The 21,784-nt window shown below is 36.8% G+C and overlaps 3 protein-coding genes across 3 annotated transcripts; 2 read left to right on the top strand and 1 right to left on the bottom strand.

Moving 5' to 3' along the window:
* Positions 1 to 266: 266 nt before the first annotated feature.
* LOC147643316 (uncharacterized) lies at positions 267 to 1,258 on the top strand. The gene has a single exon (XM_086836138.1). It carries the CDS (start codon positions 436 to 438, stop codon positions 1,120 to 1,122), a length of 687 nt encoding a protein of 228 aa, XP_086692264.1. The 5' UTR covers positions 267 to 435; the 3' UTR covers positions 1,123 to 1,258.
* Positions 1,259 to 12,816: 11,558 nt separating this feature from the next.
* On the bottom strand, positions 12,817 to 17,808 carry LOC110181694 (uncharacterized). The gene is made up of 13 exons (XM_020949536.2): positions 16,638 to 17,808; positions 16,080 to 16,427; positions 15,980 to 16,012; positions 15,795 to 15,920; positions 15,607 to 15,735; positions 15,406 to 15,537; positions 15,213 to 15,341; positions 14,907 to 15,143; positions 14,636 to 14,764; positions 14,435 to 14,566; positions 13,743 to 14,351; positions 13,545 to 13,679; positions 12,817 to 13,474 (listed from the first exon to the last, which is right to left on the bottom strand). The coding sequence occupies exons 1-13, from the start codon at positions 17,422 to 17,424 to the stop codon at positions 13,026 to 13,028; spliced, it is 3,375 nt and encodes a 1,124-aa protein (XP_020805195.2). The 5' UTR covers positions 17,425 to 17,808; the 3' UTR covers positions 12,817 to 13,025.
* A 384-nt stretch (positions 17,809 to 18,192) lies between these two features.
* LOC110181920 (uncharacterized) lies at positions 18,193 to 19,205 on the top strand. Its single transcript, XM_020949855.2, has 2 exons — positions 18,193 to 18,349; positions 18,408 to 19,205. The coding sequence occupies exon 2, from the start codon at positions 18,724 to 18,726 to the stop codon at positions 19,171 to 19,173; it is 450 nt and encodes a 149-aa protein (XP_020805514.1). The 5' UTR covers positions 18,193 to 18,349; positions 18,408 to 18,723; the 3' UTR covers positions 19,174 to 19,205.
* Positions 19,206 to 21,784: the final 2,579 nt, after the last annotated feature.

The raw sequence follows: 21,784 nt of genomic DNA, 5'->3' as shown, positions 1-21,784 counted from the left end.
GTCTCCCTCATAAAACTGATGCAACATGCAGCAACACGTGGCCATAAAACGTCTGGCGGTAACAGGGAAATTATATCAACTATTCACGGGGACAAGTTTCTATCCAAAGTCAAGCGTCAAACGTATATTCCTGGAATGACAGAGAAGAGTAACTCTCATCAAAGGGCAATTAATTAATGCAAATTTATACATGCATACATACATCAAAAATCAACAATAAAGTTTACACATGTTCAAATGCAAATGCTTAGTTGGCTCTGAGAATAACTTTCCACCAGGCAGGCAGGAAGGAAGGGTAAAGCACCCATCCCAGTCCAGTCTGATTTCTCCATTAGCTCAGATTAGTTTGTAAAATCAAATTCAATTCGATAAGTAACAAAATTTTACAAACAGAAAACAACCTAATTTAGGGGATCGTTAAAAGTCACCTGCAAGATGTCCCTCGAAGGTGATGCAGCAGCAGCGGTAAACACTACACAATCTGTACCTTCAGACAATCCTTCACGCAATGTAAAACTCCTTGGATACTGCCTGCTGACCGACAGGCAGCTGGAGCATTACTACAAGCTCCATCTCATCTCGGACGAGGAGCTGGCCACCGCTGGCGTGGATCGTTCCTCCCTGATCGATGACTATCGTCGCATGCACGAGATATCGCAAAAGCGTCCTGCTTCCGAGGACATTGCCAAGCAGGTCAAGGAGCTGCAGCTCCAACTGGGAATACGTCCACACAAGCCGTACAAGTTCCAGTTGCTCAATCAGCTGGTGAGGCTGATGGATAGCCAGCCTGACCCGAAGGTTATATTCCCGGAAACTCCATTTGATTTTAATGCCACCTACTGGGAGAGCGAGGCAATTTGTCGTCTGACGCCTGAGGAACGCGATCGCCGCCGATTCGATGCCTTGTATGATTATTTGGACAACGAATTTGTTCGTGGCGATCGCAACAAGGCCTTCGAGGTGGTTGTGAACGGCCTTATCCGTTTGACAAAGCTACGCCTGAAGGCCAAAAAGGGATCAGTGTTCGGTGGCAATATATCGCCACGCAGCTTCGATCTGATTCCTCCACAGCGACGAAGTTGGCTCAACTTACTCATTCCAACTAGGCACAAGGATCAATGAAGATCTCGGACTCGGACATAAACGCAAAAATCGTATTCGATCGTTATTTTGTCACTTTTTAAATCGAATTTTGATGTACCAATCACTAAACTTTCTAAATTATTATAATGAATAAATGTAATCATTTATAGTAATATATATTTCATTACGATTATTCAATTAGAAACAAAAAACCAAAAAGGAGCAGCCTCTAACTTTTTGCAATTTATCTATTTTATTCTCACCATTTCATTCATCTTCTATATTTTCTTTGTACTTTCGTTTCATTTTAAGCAACTTCTTTTTTTATAGGTAATTAAATATGTCTCAAATATGGGACACAATATTTCTTAAATTAAATGTGAATTTTCGTATATTTAGAAAGATTTTCCATCAACTAAATGCCTTTAATCATTAAAAACAAAGATAATTTGTTTCTAAATGTAAGGGTAGTTTTACTTGAATTATAACCAACATTTAGTTAACTTTAAGATAAGTACATACTTATGTACAATAGTGACTTTTTACTTTTGGAATTGCACACACACACACACACATCACATATCAAAGAGTTGGCCGGCAGCTACCAGCCGTCGCTTCATTCCGGGGATGTTAGAACCAGTTGGGAATCATATGTGCACAAGTGCGATATTTAGATTCAGAAGCTTATAACTCTGTCGAAAGTAATTTCCGACCCTATAACCCATATATATTCTTGATCAGCATCAAAAGCAGAATCGATCTGGCTACCCCAGACAGAACATTTTTTTTTTTAATTTTTTTCAACATTTTTTTAAGGGGTTACATCATAAAAATTAAAAAAAAAAAAATTGATAAAAATTTTATATTTTTTAATTTTAAACTGAGTATACAGATTTATTAACCTGACAAAAACTAACATAGGACAGCTTTCCGAATTAAAATTAATGCTTTTTTGACTTAGATATGAGTTTTTTAAGGTTGGATTTTTTGAAAAACATGTTATATAAACATATCTATAAATATCGATTCTGTAATTCAAACTGCAGTATCTAAACTACGGCTTTCCGAAGTTAGTTTCTTCCTTGTTTCAATTAAAAATGCACTTGTATGGTGCAAATGACACAATTAAAACATTCCCCAAACCTCTAGACAAGTTTTAAATAAATGAAAACCATTTACTCCACATCCACTTCCGTTTCATTTACTCAACTTCACTTCCGTTCCATTTGCACACTCATTCCATCCATTCCGCTGGCCCTCTGACAATTCCAATTAAATTGTTAAGTCGCCGGCTAAGCTTCAATTAGCTAAACCGAAAGATGACAGGCGCTAAAAATAATTTTCCAAAAAGGCAAACACAAGTTACGCGAGTGAGTTGGAAATTTTAATTATATTTGCAATTGCAATGCCATAAATTTTCCCCGAGCCCAAAACCACCGCCTCCACCGCCCACTGAGGCGGAGAAAACGGGAAAGCCCGGAAAGCCTGAAAACCTTAAAAACCGGAGAACGTGGCGACACCGAAATATGTGGCAAGTTATTTTAATATGCCACGAAAAAGTGTCGCAACTCCACCGACTCTGCTGACTCCTTCGCTTTCCCCGCCTCCTCCTTTTGTGGGTGTGGGATTGAGGCTAAGGAAAACCTTAAATTAAATTGCAATTTGTGGCTTAATTTATTTTTATCGCCAGCCAGACTTAGAGGCTCCTTTCTGGCACAGAGCGATATATATGTGGGTTGGTCTGGGGATTGTAGCCTGTATCTATAGCTAAGCACCTGGGCTCGTGCCGTTAGGAGCGATGCTATTATTGGAATTTTAATTTCCCCATTTTAAAGCGCGTCAGTGGAGCTCTTCAGGCCCCCACCATGGAATGCCCAGCCAAGCGTAGCCGTCCTACACAAATAAAGTGCCTAGCACACACACACACACACACAGGAGAGATACAGTCAGAGACATATAGAATGTGTGTGTATTTGCGGCATAAGGTGTGTGTTTGTGTGCTTATGATACACTGGAAAATATTCTTTATAATTTATTTAAAAGTTAAATTGCATCTAGCATGCATAGTGGGTTTTTATATTTAATAAATTAAACAGTTTTACGCATTTTTGATCATTTTAATGATGGTAATCCTTAAAAATTCAATTAAATATTTTTTCGAATTTGTTTGTCAAATGTTTTCTTTTTTATTGTTTAGGATTTTAACTGCAAATCGTAATTATATGACTTTTGGGTGGCATTGGCTTTTTGGCCTTGATATACCTTCAAGAAAACCTTAAATTTATGTATTAGGTATATAAAATCTAAATTTTTTATGTGCTAATTTTTTGGGTAAATCAACGTTTTTCTAAATATCATAACTAAGCCAAAAATGCATTAATTTTAATTCGGTAAGTTGTCCTATGTTAGTTTTTATAAGGTTAATAAATCTGTATACTCAATTTAAATTTTGAAGACATTTAAATTTTTGCCAATTTTTTTGACAAATTTTAACGATGAAACCCCTTAAAAAAAATTTGGAAAAAATTAAAAATAATTTTTTTTCTACCAAAGATACCTAGATCGTTTCAGCTTTTAATGCTGATCAAGAATATATATGATTTATAGGGTCGGAAATGACTCCTTCACTGTTTTAAAAGCTTCTAACTGAAATTAGAATACCCTGCAATAGATTTAGTATAATTTACATTATTGCTTCCACCTAAGAGATATTTGTAGTATTGTTTTCAGTGCATGTTGCGTACAGTGAGTGCTTCCTTCCGCTTTGTTTTTGCCGCAGTGCTTTCCGTTTTCCTGCTGGTTTTTTTCTTTTTTTACCACCACTGCCGTTTCTGGTTTTTGGTGTTTTCGGTGTGCAATTTCACGCGAAGTTTCCAGCGCATCAATCAAAGCTGACAGCGCCGCTTCTCTTTCACATATCTGGCGTAGCCCCTCCACCCCAAAACACACACATACCACTCACACTACACCACAACACACCCACACCCAACCCACCTTGTCTAGTCTCAAAAACTGGAGGATGCCCCCCGGAAAAGCCGAAAAACGAAACTGACGCTCAGTTAAGCGCCGTGAAAGGCCTTGACTTTGCTTTGTATCGGATGTATCTCATTTCCCATTTTCACATTTTCCCTTTCGCCAGGATTCAGGAAGCCAGAAATATACCTATAATCGATATATATTTTATGCCACTTTGGTGTTATGAGTTAATGGTTGAGCAGGCTCAAAAGAAAATTATGCAGGCAACCAGTTGGGCAAAAGGGTGAAAAACTCTTCACGAAATATGAGATTTTTTGGATAACCAATTTAAACAGATTTAAGCCAATTTCCAAAGGGTTAATAACTTTATGGGTTGTTTTGTTTAAAATTTGGAGAAAACTTTGATTTGAACCAATACAAACTTAGAAGAACTTGAAGTAAATACATACTTGATAAAATAATAAATATATTTTTGGAGCATAAAATATGCTACCTTTGTAATAATAAAATTTAGATTCAGGTTATAGAATATAAAATACGAAAATTCTCTTTATACATTCCCTTAAAAATATGATTCAAGTTGGGGAAATTTCCTTTATATTCCCTTTTTAGATATTATCCTTTTCGTTGGCAATATCTCCCACACATTCTCTAATCCTAATCCTGGCATATGGGACCAACGTAATCGGCGGCTTCCGCTTACATGCAACATCGCCCAATGGAAGGACATCCTCTGGCGTTGCCCCAAAGGACGTCCTCGCCCGGGATTCCGCCGGGATCTCCTGCTCTTGCTCCTGCTCCTTCTGCTCCTCCTCCATGGGTGACACCTTTGTGGCGTATCAAACGGAACTATGCGGAACGAACACGTGAAAATGCGTGGCACAAAGGACTCCAAAAGGGGGGAACAGAAAGGAAGTGAAGAAGAAAAAAAGAAATAAGTAACAACACAATGTCAGAGACAATAACTTCATCCAGGATGAAAAAGGTGAAAGGAGCTGCCAGACAGCAGCAAGAGGCAGACGTTGGAGGTTGTATTTTGTAATTTGATGCCGGGGGTTGTATCTCTGTGTGTGTTTCTCTGTAGGTGTGTGTGTGTGTGTAAAGGCGGGTGGCGTAATAGGCGTAAACCGGAAGTTAAGTGTAAAAATAATAATAAAGGTGTGCTGGTGAGCCGCTTCCTTCCGTCTTCCACCTTTTTTTTCAGCCATTGTATCGAGCCGGTTGCCAGACTTCTCCCCCACAAAAAAATAAAGGACTCTCCCTCTTCCTGCCTGGCTTTTCCATTTCTGACTTTTCGCTTTCGTGGGGAGCAGAACTTAAATATATAAAAAAAAACTGAAATAATGCTTGCTACCACGATTGGATTCTATTTTATTACGTTTTCGAGCATAAATTTGTTCCAACGGCGATTGATAAAAAAAAAGAATTGGTATAAGGATGCAATTTTGGGGAGTTTAATGAGACAAAGAAACTGTAAACTCCAGCACCTATATAAGGGAAACTTTGTTTAATAAATAAATATCATTATGTTAGGTATAATTTATATAAATACATATATCATTCATTTTGATATTATTTATATACAAAGAAAAATATTTAAAGTTTATATTATCTAATCTTCTATACACTTCCTTAAATTTATTTGTTATAAATAATTCAAAGCTCCTAATTAGTATTTTTTGTTCAGATTTTAATTACAAGAGTCAAACAAGTCACAAAAAAAAACTCTAATTTTCCACCAGCTGTAAATTGTTTCCAAAATATGTATCTTTCATTCACATGAAAAGGCAATAATTTCACATTGCTTTTCACCTGCTGACGACACTGGTGGGGAAGTCAAACTGGAAACTCTTCCGCCTCTCAAGGAGGGGTGGGGGAAAGAAGAAAAACCCGTAAGGAAACCCCAAGAAAAAAAAAAGAAGGAAAGCAATTTCTGTTTACGCTTTTTAATTTTTGCTTTATCGTGCGCAATTTATGCTCCTTTCCCAAGTGGGAGTGTGCGAAAAGCAGGGAAAAAGGCAAGGGGCGCCAGTTTATGAAACATACGTCAGCCTTCACCTTTCACCTCTCACCTTAGACCTCTCACCGTTCACCCCACACAACCCTTGAAAAGTATTTTACAATTGTGGCATATTTTCATTTCACTCGCAACAGTTTTTGCTGTTTCCTCCAGATATTTACACATTGGGGATAAGTCAAAAGACTTAATTATGTTTCTGTTGTTGATTTTTATACACTTTAGCAGGATATTCTAATTTTAGGCAAAAGTAAAGAAGTCCTTTTCGACATGGTGTATGAAATACAGAAATTCATGAAATTGTAGTGAAAATGTTAATAAGCCTGCCTTTTTTCTTCAACAACAACAAAATTTTTACAACAACAATCGTAGTCCCCTAAAGCAATTTATTTAATATTTACGGGGCATTTTAGCGGAATACTTTTGTTGTTGTGAATATTATTGTTGTACAAATTTTGTTATGTTAAAATGTTTTGTTATTGTAGAAAATGTTTTTTCGGGAAATCAAAAAGACAAAACGTTGTTCTAAAAAATGGTGTTGTAATAATGTTGTTGTTGTAAAAACAAAGCTTTCAAGAGCATTTTCATATCAAAAACGTATTTATTGTTTCAACAAAAATTATGATTATTTGTATTATCTTTTCTGAATTCCCAATATTGTATATGATCCCCTTGGCTTATCAACCCCCCAAAAAAGTGGGGGCAATAACCGCGCCCATGCCCCAACTCCTCTGCCTGTGTGACTCATCAAAGACACATGTGGTCCAGAAAAAAAGGAAGAACATAGAAGAGATATAGAAAGAGAGGGATAGAACATAGAAACACAAATTACGACCTATTTTTCGTCTTTCTCCACCCCCCAGTCAGCACACAAAGGGGGGAAAGTCTATAAAAATCCACAAATAAAATGTCATTTGCCTGGAACGTGCCTGGCATCTACTTATAAACTAAATTAAGGATAACATTTGAAAAATTTGCACAAAATAAAATCCAGCCGAAGGATCGGCGGCAGAAGAATGGGAACAGGACACGATGCGAGTCGCGGCCACGATGTCCTTTGAATGCTTAAGTTGAAAATGTTTCTTACCCCCCAAAAAAAAGTGCCCTTACACACACTCAGAGTGAGGGAAGGGAATAGAAATAGTAGCTGAGCGAAATAGAAATATATACACACAATAATTTAAATTGCTTTACAATGAAACCCTAAAATGTCAATAGAGCGTCGCTCTATTTGCTTTTCCTATTTATTCCTTTATTTCCCATCCCCCTCAAAAGAAACACACTTCTTAGTATGCAAAGTGCCGTCTCCGAATGCCACTTTGTTGGCTTTTTCATTTCATTTGAACGCATCGAACAGAAGTGGATAATACTTGTCGTGGCAGTAGCATAACCCCCCTCATGGAAATATATATATGTATATATTCATTCATGGTGGACATGAATTTAACTCGAAAAAAAAATTATCCCATTTGGGATACTCGAAATATTGTGGCTTTCGAAAGATGTCAGTCATTTCTTTTTACATTTTTTGATTAATTTATTTAATTACGTTTAAAATAATATAGAAAACTAAGTAATTCTTAAAAGAATTGAAAAACTTATTTATTAATCTGCATTGTATTTATTATTTTCTCCAACAGGAAGATCTCCCGAAATATACAACCTAAAAATGGATGTTTCTGGCTGTCTAAAGCATATATCATCAGGCCTTGGGTAAGTAAATGAAACGAAAAATGTAAATTTAATACATTTAAGTGCAAAGTATTTTCTTTTATTTGCTGGACATTTGGCAATTCAACTATTATTATGAATCTGTATCTGTAAATGGCGAATTTGCACTTACTTTCCACTAGCTTGAATGCAAGCGTTTATTTTCTTTTTTGTGGTGGAAAATGGGTTGTGGAAATTGGGTCTTGACACACTTTTATTTTGGAATTTTTCGACGCTGTTTGTACAAATATATATAAAATCCAATCCGGAGCAAAGAGAGAGAGACCGGCAACAATGTCGGCACGTACGCGCCGTGCTAAATATTTCAACACGATCCAACAAACTACTCACTTAGTCGCTCTCAACTTCAAAAGAAGCTAAAAAAAATAACACACATACAGTCTATATAGTATATATAGCAAAAGCATCGAGCATGACCCGCAAGCATTTGCACTGCATTTAAAAAACATTTGCGGTTTTTACGCTTAATCATCGTCAGAGGTCCTGGGGCTTCAGGGGGAACCCGGTGGTCCATATCCTGGCCCCGACATCATTTCCCAGCTTGAAATTCCCAGCACGCTTGTATATATTAATAAAAATGCATTAGTTCACATTTATTTTTCGACATAAAACGTGTAAAAGTAAGCAAGCCAGTCAGACAGAAAGACAGACAGACAGATACACGGAGGCGGTGGCGGAGACAGACAGTCGAAAGGGGCCCCGGGGGGCAGGTTGTGGAAGATTTCACTCACCTAGAGACAACAAAATAGAAAGGGGGCAGGGAGGCAGTACCCAATGGACTGTGGTTGCACTTGGAAAAAAATCAGCTCTGATAATTACGAGTACATTTTGTGATTTTTGTGATAGCAGTGTGGCCAGGTACTGCTCAGAGCATCAATGGCAGCTCAATGTGACCATTATCTGTAAAAAAGGATAACAAATAGGCTATTTTTGAAAGGAATATAAAGAAGATGTGTTTTGCCTAGTAATTAGGGTTATTTTTTGAACTGATTCGGATTAGTCATTATATTATTTAATTATTTTTATTATGAGTTATAATGATTGATGAGAAGTAATGGTAAATAATCCATAAATCACTAACATATCATATATATAATCACTTTTTCTAAGGCTGTGACATCCTGAAATCTTTTTTAAATAGAGATCCAGGTTGAATAAAGATGGATTTCCGATTTCGATACGTATAATTTATGCTTTGTAACATTATCCATTTTAAGTGATATTATTTTACAAAAGTACATAATTTCATCATGAAATAGATACTCTCCCTTTAGAGATTTGTATTTTCTCCATGTGTCGTTCTTACTCATTTAAAGCTTGGCGACTTTTCCTTTTATTTCAACGCTTGAAAGCAAAATAATGTACACGAGGACAACATCCACCTACCCCTGAAAACCCTGGAAAACCCAACCCCCCGCAGACAGGACAGGACAGCCAACCGGTGCACTTTCGCTCTCGGTTTTTGTGTCTATGCTGGTCGTAAATTTTAGATATTCGCAGCACGTGCAAATTATGTACAATAATAAAAGCGGCAGCGGCAAAGAAGAATAATCCAGAGGAGTAGCGAAAGTAAAGTCGACGACAGTGTGGGAGATGTACAACACTGCGGAACTTGTAGTCATGTTCCGGACTGTAGTCTCGGGGCTCTGTCTGCTGACGACTGACAAGTACATAAAACATGTCTGCGCCTAAAAGTCTGTTGCATTTTCAATGCCCAATGCCCAAAATATCGATTGGCAAATAAGGTTAAGTAAAAGGGGGAAGGAGAGTTTTTGGCCAACATCACGAAACCAAAACTGGCAACAAGTGATGGAAAGTCTCACCAAGTTTCAGTAAATTCAGTTAAAGTAAGGGTAGGGTAGAAAGCTTATTGCATTGCGGAAGATGTTGAAATATTGTCAAGATATAAGATATATATATATGTACATACATAAGAATTTATACAAAAATATTTTAAACATAGGCAGCTTAGTAAGTATTTAATAAATATAGTAGAATATATACTAGAATATGTGTTTTAATTAATTTTATAGACAGCTTAAAAAGTAAATACTTAATAAATAAAGTAAACCATATATTTATTATGTATTATATATTAATAGAATATATATTCAAATTTATCCTTAACCAAGTCTTTCATAAACAGCTCAACAAGTAAATATTTTAAAAGTATAGCAGTATATATAATAATTTATCTAAAAATAAATTGATCATAGACAGTTAAGTTCAAAAAATTAAAAGAATACATATTTAAATATATCCTTAAATAAAATGTTTATAAAAAGCTCAGCAACTAAATATTTATTTAAAATTGAGACTAAAACCTTTAATTTAAATAAAATATTTAAAATATTGAGTCAGCAGTCCTGAATATAATTGTAATCATTATATGATTATTATATTCCTTTTATCCTATATTTATATTATATATTAAAAATAATCCTCTTAATCTCTTTTAACTTTTTCTAAACCTTAAGCTTCTCCCCTTAAATAAAGGCTTAAAAGCAAAATACTCTTTCAAAAATGTAAACAAATTACTTTAGGTAATTTTCAACTTACAATTACCCCTAATCAGACAACTAAAGTAAGTTAAAAATAATCAAAAAACTGCTCTCTGTTGAATTTTAATGGAATTTTATGAAAGTTCTCTTGGATTTATGACCGCATTCCTCTCTCGCTTCTCTACCTTTTTTTCGAGGTGTTAAAAGTTTGTGGCATTTAATGGAAACACTTTACCGTGAACTAGATTATCCACCGGAACGACCTTTGGGGTACCAAATAATCATTGAGAGGTCCCTCTGGGTGCCAACACCTCCCTAAAAAGGTGTTGCATAATATATATATTTATTTAACACCCCGGCGGACTGATGGCCATCATTAGCAGGCCCACAAAAAAGTTTGTGTCACTTTTTGTTTGCTGTTCTTGTTGTTGTCGCATTTGTCATTCCCGGTAGGCATCTTGGTGGGGTTTTTGCGTTTTCATATTTTTTTTAATGAAAATTTTATAATTGCTTCCATATTTTGGTCTTCCGCAGTTGTTGTCGTGCTGTTTGTGTTTGCCACACGTTCCAGAGAGCCATAACAAATTACTTAGGTCATCAATTATGAGGTGAGACTCGGTTCAGGTCAAGTCGAGTCTCTTGGATGGCTCTGTTTTTCTGGAGCTCTTTCTGGGAGGTGTTTCTTCTTCTGTTTTTTTTTCGTTGATGCTTTTATTGCTTTCATTATGATTTCATGCCGAGCACCGGGGGCACGTTCCGGAGCGCTTTTCTCTGTGCCACCCCCTGGGGGGTAGCATTTCCCGATTTCCGTCCGTTGACGACCATTTGTCTAACTTCAGGTATTTGATGTTAATAATGTTATCTTTTATTTATAAAGCGTAACTTTTTTTTTTGGTTTTTCTCGTTTTAAACTTTGTTGTTTGCGGGCGTGAGTTCTTTCCGGGGAATGTAATTGCATTTGCTGTATCTGGCATAAATTAAATGGTTTATAAAAAAAACTTTCCAGGACGGGAGGTTTCTATTTGCATAATTTCTGGGTGAGCTAAGAGTTTATAATTATATGAGGGTAAGATATTTACAAAAAATTGGTATTATAATAGACGGAAGACATTACTTTGAAAGTTAAAGCTAATAAATCATTTATAATTCAGCAAATAATATTTATAAGCTTAACAAAAATTTTAAATTTTATTTTAGATGAACAGTTTTACTTAATATCTATAAAAATCTATATTTAATAATAATAAAATACATAATAATTAATCAAGTTGCATTTTGTAATTGAATTATAGGATCGAATCCGGAAATCAATCATAACTAAAATTAAAATATTCGCATTTTGAATCGATATTTAAATATATTTTAATATAACAATTTTTGTCCACAAATTAAAGTTTAAAAATGTCATAACTAAGCCAAAAAAACATTAATTTTAATTCGGAAAGCTGCTCTATGTTAGTTTTTGACAGGATAATAAATCTGCATACTTTACTTACAATTTAAAAAAAATTTAATTTTTAAACATTTTTTTCTGATAATTTTAACGAGTAACCCTTAAAAAATCTTGAAAAATTAAAAAAAAAATGTTTACTCTCTAAGATGCCTAGATCGATTCGGCTTTTGATGCTGATCAAGAATATATATGATTTATAGGGTCGGAAATGATTCCTTCACTGATTAAAACTATAAAAGCCTCTGCTAGATTCTAAAAATCGATTTTCTTATATAAAACATTTATTTTGACAAATAAAAATTTAAAAAGTTCATAACTCAATCGAAAACGCATTAATTTTAATTCGGAAAGTATTTCCATGTTAGTTTTGATGAGCTTAATAAATCTGCATACTCAATTTAATATTTTTAAAAATTCAAATTTTTATTAATTTTTTTTTAATTTTTAAAAACTGTTGGAAAAATTAAAAAGAAAATTTCTGCCTGGGGTAGCAAGATCGATTCTGCTTTTGATGCTGATCATGAATATATATGGATTATAGGATCGGAAATGACTCCCGACAGAGTTACAAGCTTCTGAATCTGTATCTCGCTGGTGTGCACATATGATTCCCAACTTGTTCTAACATCCCCGGAACGAAGCGACGGCCGCTAGCTGCCGACCAACTCTTTGATATGTGTTGTGTGTGTGTGTGTGCAATTCCAGAAGTAGCAAGTCACTACTGTACATAGTTACTAACCCTAAACTGAACTTAATTCAAGAAAACTAATTCAAGAAAAATTACAATTATATTTAGAAAAACATTTTCTTTGTTTTAAATGATCAAAAAGCCTTAAAGGTATTCAGTAAAAAAAAATCTTTCCAAATATTTAATCCAAAATTTAAGAAATCTTGTGTCCCATATTCAAGTCATATTTAATTATGGGTTCGAATCGGAAATTGTTATCATTTATAGGGTCGGAAATGACTCCCTCACTGCTTTAAAAGTTTTGGACTAAAAAGGGTACACAAACAAAGTCATAATAAATATAAAAATAAAGTAAAAATACCTCCAATTAATGCTTCAATTACTATTTTATATTTTTTGGTAAATAAATTAAACAATTTTCACTTAGCAAGTAAACAAAATAAATAAATGCCCAATGGCAGAGTGGCCGACAGGGCCACGCTTAACAAGATGAAGTGACTGACGAGAAGTTGCTTTTTCCTCTGCTGATTCCTTCGTCGGTGATGATCCTTAACCTGATCGTGATCCTTGCTCAGCCTAGGGCTTGTAGGTGAAGTTACCGCCGCAATTCTTGTAGCAAAGATAGCTGGGTCGAGTCCTCCATTTGCGGCAGTAACGCCGATAGCAATTGTTGGGATTCGGCGATGGCGGACGGACGGTGGGTGGCCGAATGGTGGGAGGCCCCACGGTGGGTGGCTGTACGGTGGGAGGCTGATTGGTTGGTGGATAAGGAGTCGGTGGCGAAGGTGTAGGTGGCGATGGAGTTGGTGGTGAAGGTGTTGGCGGAGACGGAGTTGGTGGGGATGGAGTTGGTGGCTGTGGTGTCGGAGGCTGAGTTGTTGTGGTGGTGGTGGTGGCACTGCAATCATTAGCCACCGAGCCAATCAATTGACTCAGCACAGCCACATCTAGGAGCAGGTTCAAATCTATGTCGACCAGCTCAAAGACGGTATTACAATCGCCTACAATTTCATTTTCGGGTTCCACTAAAAACCAGAGAAATGAAAAGGAAGTTAGTACAAAGAATAACCAAAAGGATCACCATTTTACACTCACCATTAATCTGGTTGCAGACACCGCCGCTGCCTCGAATAATGCTGCCCACACTGAGGAAAAGCAGGGCCACAATATCCAAATTTACCAGCTTTACAATCTTATTATTATTGCCCACAATGATGTGCTTGGGACCCACTGCCAATAGAAAACCAAAATGATTAAATAATGAATTTCTCAATTAATGAAGTCCAAACTTACCGTTGGCCGAATTACCAATGAAACCCGTTCCCAGGATGCTGTCTAGAAGGAAAAGCGAGCACAAAACGGTACCATCTACGCTCACCAGCTTAACGACAGTGTTTTCATTGCCAAGGATGGTGACATCGGCACTCTTGTTCAGCGAATTGCCAATGCCAGTGGAGCTAGAGGTGCCACCAGCACCAGATAAGTTGCTCGCAGCGGTTGAATTGGTTGAATTACTACTGGGGATACAGGTGCCACCAGAGGTGATTCCAGTGCCGCCAGCCAAAAGACTTATCAGATGAACCAGCAGCTGTTCCACAGTGCTGATAACAGGGGGCAAAACACCGCCCAGAACAGCGGAGAGGAGACTGCCAAGGCCAGTGCCAAGGACACCGCCAAGGAGAGTGCTTAGAAGACCCTCAACTGTGGTAACCACACCACCCAGGAGACCTCCAAGGCCTGATCCTCCCAGCAGACCTCCTAGACCATTTCCAAGCAAGCCACCAGAACTGGATCCTCCACCTAGACCTCCCAGCAAGCCACCGGAACTGGAACTGGATCCTCCACTTAGCAAACCTCCTCCTAGTAAGCCACCAGAACCTCCCAGCAGACCGCCTAGCAAACCTGTTTAACAAAGAAGTTAATAAGTTATATAGTAATACTCCAATATAGGGTCTATATAATCTATATATAGAAATATATCTTACCTGCATTGGTGTGATTAACACCGCCAGGATTCACAGTGGACAGTACAGAGACAATAAGGCTAATTGTAGGAGTAACTGACACTCCTTTAATAACGCTATTGCCAGTTCCATTCATGATAGCACCCTCACGAACTAAACGGGGAAATATAATAAGTAAATATCAAATCGAATATATATATTAGAAGTTCAATAGAGACTCACTGTTCATATTGTTACCAAAACCACCTCCTAGGATAGTGCTCAACAGAGATATCACAATAGCAATGGGTGCATTGAGGCTAATCAACTCGGTCAAGGTGTTTTTGTTGCCACCAAGCAAATCTCCAGATCCTACAGTTAGGGTAAAATGAAAGTAATTAGATTATAAAGGTTAAAGGTTATAAAGAAATATTAATGAGATTATACAGTTTTGTAATAGTAAGGAAAATAACATCCAAAACAGTTGAGAGTTGTAAGGGAAAGTGTATCTTACCAGTAGAGCCAGAGCCAGTGGAACCACTAGAACCTGAGGAAGATGGTGTACCCGATGAAGTGCCAGATGAACCAGAAGATCCTGTAGATCCTGAAGATCCCGAAGATCCTGTCGAACCCGTAGAAGTAGTTCTATCCACATTTGACAAGGCATCAGCTGTGGCTTGGACAGGTAGCAAAACACCCACTAACTCTGATCTGGTATTCTTATTTCCCTTGATAAATGTTCCAGATTGTACTGTCAAATAAGAAGCATAATAATACCCATTAAATAAAAAGTTTATATAATAGTTAATAGTATACTTACCATTCTGAGTGTTAATGCCAACATCTTTAAGTCCAGTTAATACGTTAGCATCAGCATTGGCCGGAATGAGAGCTCTGACCAAGTCAGAGGATTGATTGCCATCGCCAATTATGGTTGTGGGATCTTGAACTAATGGGTAATACATTAAGAGTTATAATTTAAATATTCATTAAAGTAAATTTAGTTAAATTACCATTCTGATTGGTGCCAGTGCCATCACCATTAACTGTGTCAAGAGCATCCACATCAGCATTGACGGGTACCAAAGCCCTAACTAGTCCATTGGCAGTATTGCCACTACCAACCAGATTTGAGCCAGCTTGTACTAAAAGTATACAATTATAGTTAATATTTAGATTCAATTAAATATAATTAAGATATATTATATACGAACCATTCTGAGTGCTGCCACTGCCTCCTGTACCAACAGTCAAGGCATCAACATCAGCATTAACCGGCACCAAAGCCTGCACCGCATTCGTTGCAGTATTTTCCACACCTTTCACATTTGTTCCAGCAACAACTATTAAGAAAAGTCATAATTAATATTTAAAAATAGGGTATAATATTCAAAATACTAACTGTTCTGAGTGTTGGTACCACTGGTAGCATCACTTAAAGCATCCACATCAGCATTGACGGGTACCACAGCCTTAGCCAGACCAAAAGATTTGTTCAGAGTTCCCTCTATATTAGTGCCAGTTGCCACTGTAAAGATTAATCTAAATTAAATCTTTTCTTTTCATGAAAATGCATCAATAACTCACCATTTTGAACATTTCCCAAAGAATTGGAACTTACTGTAAAATATATATAAAGAAAATGCTTAGTAAATAGTTAGAAAAGTAACTCTTTCGTAGAACTTACATAGATCCACGGGACTGCTACTGGCACGCTTTGCCGTAATGGATGCCTTTGAGCCGAGGGGAGTTTTAAAATCGGTAATATCACCGCCATTAACACTATTCAAGGCCATCGCATTGGCCGTTTCTGTGGGCGTGGGACTAACCAGAGTATTATCGAGGGCAGTCATTAGGCCAAGAAGCACCACCTTGCCCACTTTCATGGCCAAAAGGCGAACAATCCAGGTAGCAGGACTGGCAGAGCACAAGCCACTCGTATTGCCATCAGCGATCGAGGAAAGACTATCCAGCATGGAGACAGAAAGCATGCTGAAGGCATTCACTTGCAGGGTTGTAGTACTCTCGGGACCCACTGAAAATAAGGGATAATAAAATATTAAATAAATAAATAAATTAGTGAATTATGTGAGAAATATAAACTCTACTAAATAAACTAGTTTTGCAACTTATGACTCTGACTAAGCAATTGTTACTTTAGTATTATTTGTAATATTTTAACTTTAACACTTCAACTTAACACTTCCTACAAAAGATATCCTTAAAATAGCTTTAAGTTACTCACTCTCTCTCAGATTCCTGATGATTTTGTGGGCCTCTCCGGCAGAAGCTCCACACACCTGCAGCAGGGTGTTAAGGATGGTACTATGTTCGTCCAGGCTGCGCGCCTGCAAGAATTGCAAAACCGAATCGCGATCGTCCTTGACAGTTGAATCTACTTTCCTGGCAGATCGTATACCCGATCCTTCGGTCTCCTGTTGCTCACTATCAATAGCCTTAATGGTCGGTTGCTGTCGCTGCCTTAGCAGAGAACTCTTAATAGCCTGGCTCACCTCATCCTGGGAGCACTCGATGCCATTGAAGGACAACAAGGCCAGGAAGGATCTAAGCGTTAGGGTGAGGCTATTCCGATCCTGTGACTGCTCAATATCACGAATAATGTGACTGCAGGTGGCCTCATTACGAGCACCAATCAGTATATCAATGATCACATCCATGCCCAGCTGTAGGAACATATTGTTCCCCTTGACCTCCTTGGACACCTCTGTGCGTAGCATCTTCATGGTGGACTCCTGGAAGGACGAGAGCTTAGCCCCACGAGCCTGCATGCTGGCCAAAAGCAAATCGGCCAAATCCTTTGCAGCCAAACGTCCAATATGGGTGAAACGCGATGATGTCCTGGGCGAAGTGCTTGGCCCCTCCGTGGTGGATTCCGTTTCCAAGAGCAGCGAAGCCAAAGTCGTCGTCGGTGGTAATCCATTGGTTGTTGTCTTCGTCCTGGTCATAGGCTTGGCATCGTGCGGTATAAGGAAGCACGTGGAGAGCAGTAGAAACAAATGCAGACGCCACATCTTGATCTCGTTGTCGCTGCTAGTCACTTGCTGTGATTGATAGATCTCACCGGTGTCTCACCTCTTTTATACGATCTCTGGTGGTGCTTATCGAGCCCCCTCAGCGATAGTCATAACCCGCTCTGGCATGCTGTAAAACGTGCCTCCCCCAGCTTATGTATCGCAGTGCATCATCATTATTATGGAATTCTTTTTGCATGTTCCGGCCGTAATCTTTGCTTATCTCGCGTGGGCTTTGTGGTCTCTTGAGAGATGTTGAGGAAATCGCGTTTAAAACCACTGAGAAGTTGAGATCATTATTGATTTTCATCTAGAGCTTTGAGGGTGTTAAAGTGTTAAAGTCTTATTGATATTTTGATTTATTGTTAGGCGACATGTGAATGGCAAAAGCAGCTGATCCAGTTTATGTTTACTTTGTGTTTTCCCACATGGCGGCATCGAAGGCGTCCATTTTGGAATTTCTTTTGCAACACTTGAACTTCATCCACCCCTTCTCCTTAATAATAAATTTACCTTTTTTATAAAATATTAATATACAAGTTTAAAATGATGAAAACCCTGAATTTGAAAGAAAAATAGACTGTGTTTCTACCTCAACTTTAAAGCAGAAACCAAGAATCAAGATCAAGGAGCCTTGCTTTATTTATTGGCAGCCTCGAAATGCTCGTTTTCATACATTTTTAAAGAAAAATAATTTATATTGTCAAAAATAATAAGAAATTAGAGAAGAGTTAGATCAGAGACTTGCTGAATTGCATTATTAATCGATATTTTGTGGTATTTTTTGTCCAAAAAATATACAAAAACTTCGCGGCGAATGGCAAATGTTTACTTTGTAGAACAAAGTTACACAAAACCATATCACTACCAATAATTATTTCTTAAATCTAAAGTTTTCTGTGACATATCTTCACCTTCAAAAAAGGTCAGTCCTCCTCTCTAAGTCTTTAATATAATTATATTTAAACTCTTCCCTTTAATAGCTTAAATAATCCCAGACATGGCTTTCATTCACCAAAATGAAAGCTGATGATTAAGCCATAAAATCATCTGTTGTGGAATTTTGCAGCCCAACTGAGTTTGTTAGATTGACCAACTTGACTCACCATCTGGCCAAAACTCTGAAGCGTTGACTATCTTGGCTCTGCTTTGTGGCTCATTTTTTTGGTGGTAAAGCACGTGGGTCAACAGCTGGGCCCAAAAGATTTCCGCATAGAGATACAACATTTTACACCGAGAGGTATAAGTACAATATATAAATGCTAAACTGTGTGCAGTTAACCAAGAAGTTAGAACAAGATGACAGCCTTTAATCAGGATCAGCATTTCGCTTTGCTTTTCATCTTTTCCCTGATGGGAGGAACCTGCCTTTTTGATATTACCCAAGCTCAGACCTTGACGGCAGAGGATCGTCTCTCTGTGCTTAAGTTTGTGGGTGCTTTTATGAATTTTTTGGATTTGGAATTGGAGAACTCTACGATGGCAACCCCTGGAAGTACAAGTACCACTTCTTCAGTTGAAACCACCTCCATACCATCAAGTTCTGACTCTACTGAAGTGACCACAGAGGCTACGGAGAGTAGTAACTCCACCACAACAATTGTGGAGAGCAGCAGCAGCAGTTCGTCCTCGGAATCCTCCACAGATCCTGGCACAACCACAGAAGCAACCACAACTACAGTGAGGCGTCGCATGTGCTTCAAGCGTTTTTGTTACAAATTTAGCAGCGATAAAGGTTATATAGTTTAAAGAGAATAAATTCTAGGAAATATATTCAGCAATTATTTATTTTCTAAAAAAAATACCTTAAAAGGATAAACTTACAGCTGCAACTAAGCAAAAACCAATGAATAATATCTACTTCAACTTTAAAATCCACTTTAAACTTGAGGCCATTGATGAGAATCAATATTTACCCAATCAATTAGTAATGAAGTATTCCGAAAAATCCCCTCAAACCTTGAAATGTGTGTAATTGAAAATCATTTGTTGAGCCGCAAAAGAGACCATTATTGTTGCAGCTGTAAGTCAATTGAGGGAATATATACATAAACATTTATATATGTATATAAGACAGGGATATTTCAATAAAGTTGTAAAGACACGAGTCTCGTCTCGTCTCTCGTCTCTCTATCTATCCCGGAGGCCTTAACAAATTATTTCAATTAAAAGTTTTCGGGGCAAAGCACTTAATGCCAAAACACACACACACAAGTTGGGCGTTTATATGCGCAAATCCTAATTGTGCCAAAAATACAAGCTATAAATTTATGTATTTGTATATTCAGCGAGGGTGGTGCTATGTGCCATGTTTGTGGGAAATCACAGGGAAATGGGGTGGAGTTCAGACTTTTGGGAAAAGACCAACTCAAAACTGACAGCGAAAGCCCATTGGCAGTAGTAGGCTTTGTGGCTTTTCATTGAGTCGTAAACAAATGAAATTTAATTCGTGCCAAAGATTTATTTGAATTTATTTTGCAAAATTGTTAAATGTCAACGTCCCGACTCAACTGGGATTTCCTTCCTGATTCACTGATTTTAACCATTTGTAGAACAATTTGTATATGCCTGTGTATCTGCTCTTAATTGCCAAATGAAACGAAGTTGCACATATGCCTGAGTCTTGGAGTTCTTTACGTGTTTGAGTACTCTATAAATATAGTCCGACTCTTTTAAAGATGTGAAGGAGTCATTTCCGGAATCAGTCTAGCCAACTCTGGCAGGAAAAAAAATTTTGATTTTTTTTTTTTAATTTAAGAAAAAAAATTGAAAAAAATTTTAGTTTTCTTACATGTTAAATTGAGTACGCAGACTTATTACCGTGACAAAAAATAATATGGTACAGCTTTCCGATTTATAATTAATGCTTCTTTGGCTTAGTTATGCAATTTTTTAATTTTGAATTGTCAACATAAATGTTTTATAACCAAAAAAATCAATTTTAAGAACCTAGCAAAGGGTTTTATAATTTTAGTCAGTGAAGGAATCATTTCCGACCCTATAAAATTCTTGATCAGCATCAACAGCAGAATCGATCTAGCTAATTCCGGCAAGAAAAATTTTTTTTCCAAATTTGTTCAACATTTTGTATCGTTAAAACAAAAAAAAAATTGGTAAAAATTTAATTTAATAATTTTTGTAAATTTGAGTATGCAGATTTGTTAAAGTAATAAAAACTAATATAGAACAGCTTTCCGATTAATAATTAATGCTTTTTTGGCTTAGTTATGCGTTTTCTAATGTATACCGTAAAAATTGCAATAAATATTGATTCAAAAAGTTCAAAATATTTGAAGCTTAGTTATGATCAATTTCCGATTGGATCCTATTCTTCATTTAAAAATACAACACTCAACAAATGAAATATTATTATTATTGTTATAACTATAATATTTAATTAAAAAAACCTTTTGAATAGAACTCAAATATTTTCAAAATATCAACTTTCAATTGTCTGGAATTCCTGGGGCTTCCATGCCATAAGTTATATAACTTTGTGGCCTCAAAATAGTGCGATGACAAAATAATTGATTTGTCCATAGCCTGGGGTGTGCGTGTTTCAAAATGTGTGTGTGTGTATGTTCAGCGTGTGTTTGTTGTGCTTGTGTGTGTGTGTGGTGTGTCCTTTGGCCATCCTGTGAACTTTTTGGGCTTCGTTGCGACACGTGCCAGTGTCATTTAATTACTGACTATATTGTTATTATTATTTACCCCATATGCGCGATATGCGTGTCAACAACTTAACAAAGTTATCACACACACACACATACAGAGAGAGAAAAAAGGGGGTGTAGGACATGAACACACACACACACACACACACACCATGGCAGCGGATTAAGGCAACCGCCGCGTGAAGCACTTTAAATTAGTTTTGTTGCATAAACAAGGAGCTGGCACAGCAAACAGTCTCTACTTAGTGATAGTCAGAGGTGTTTATTTAGCCTCTTTATGGCTAAAAATAGTTAGTTTTTAGAGCAATATATTCATCTGGTTTTTAATAATTTGTACAAATTGTTGGAGAGATAAGAAACATGATTTATAAGGCCTTTCAGCCTGAAAGTTTAGAAATTTTTTATAGGTATTTTGATAGTCTTTTTGTATTTATATTTAATTTAGTAAAAGCTTATAAATTAACATTTTATTTAAGCATACAATATATACTTTTTAACAGTACTTAAAATAAATAAATTGCCACAAATACTTTTTCCCAAGCAAACATATAAACAAAGGGCTTTCTTAATAAGTCTAAGTCTTTTAAATATTTAGAGTACTTTTAAATTGGAGAGACATATAAATCATATAATATAGATTTGCTTTAATGTGTTTGTTTATTAATTTTAAATAATTTTAATACACT

Source organism: Drosophila serrata, unplaced genomic scaffold (assembly GCF_035046125.1).
Source record: "Drosophila serrata isolate PLE 108 unplaced genomic scaffold, ASM3504612v1 contig_276, whole genome shotgun sequence".
Taxonomy (NCBI): Eukaryota; Metazoa; Arthropoda; class Insecta; order Diptera; family Drosophilidae; genus Drosophila; species Drosophila serrata.
Note: the sequence above shows the minus strand (reverse complement) of the source record. Positions and strands in the feature narration are given on the sequence as shown.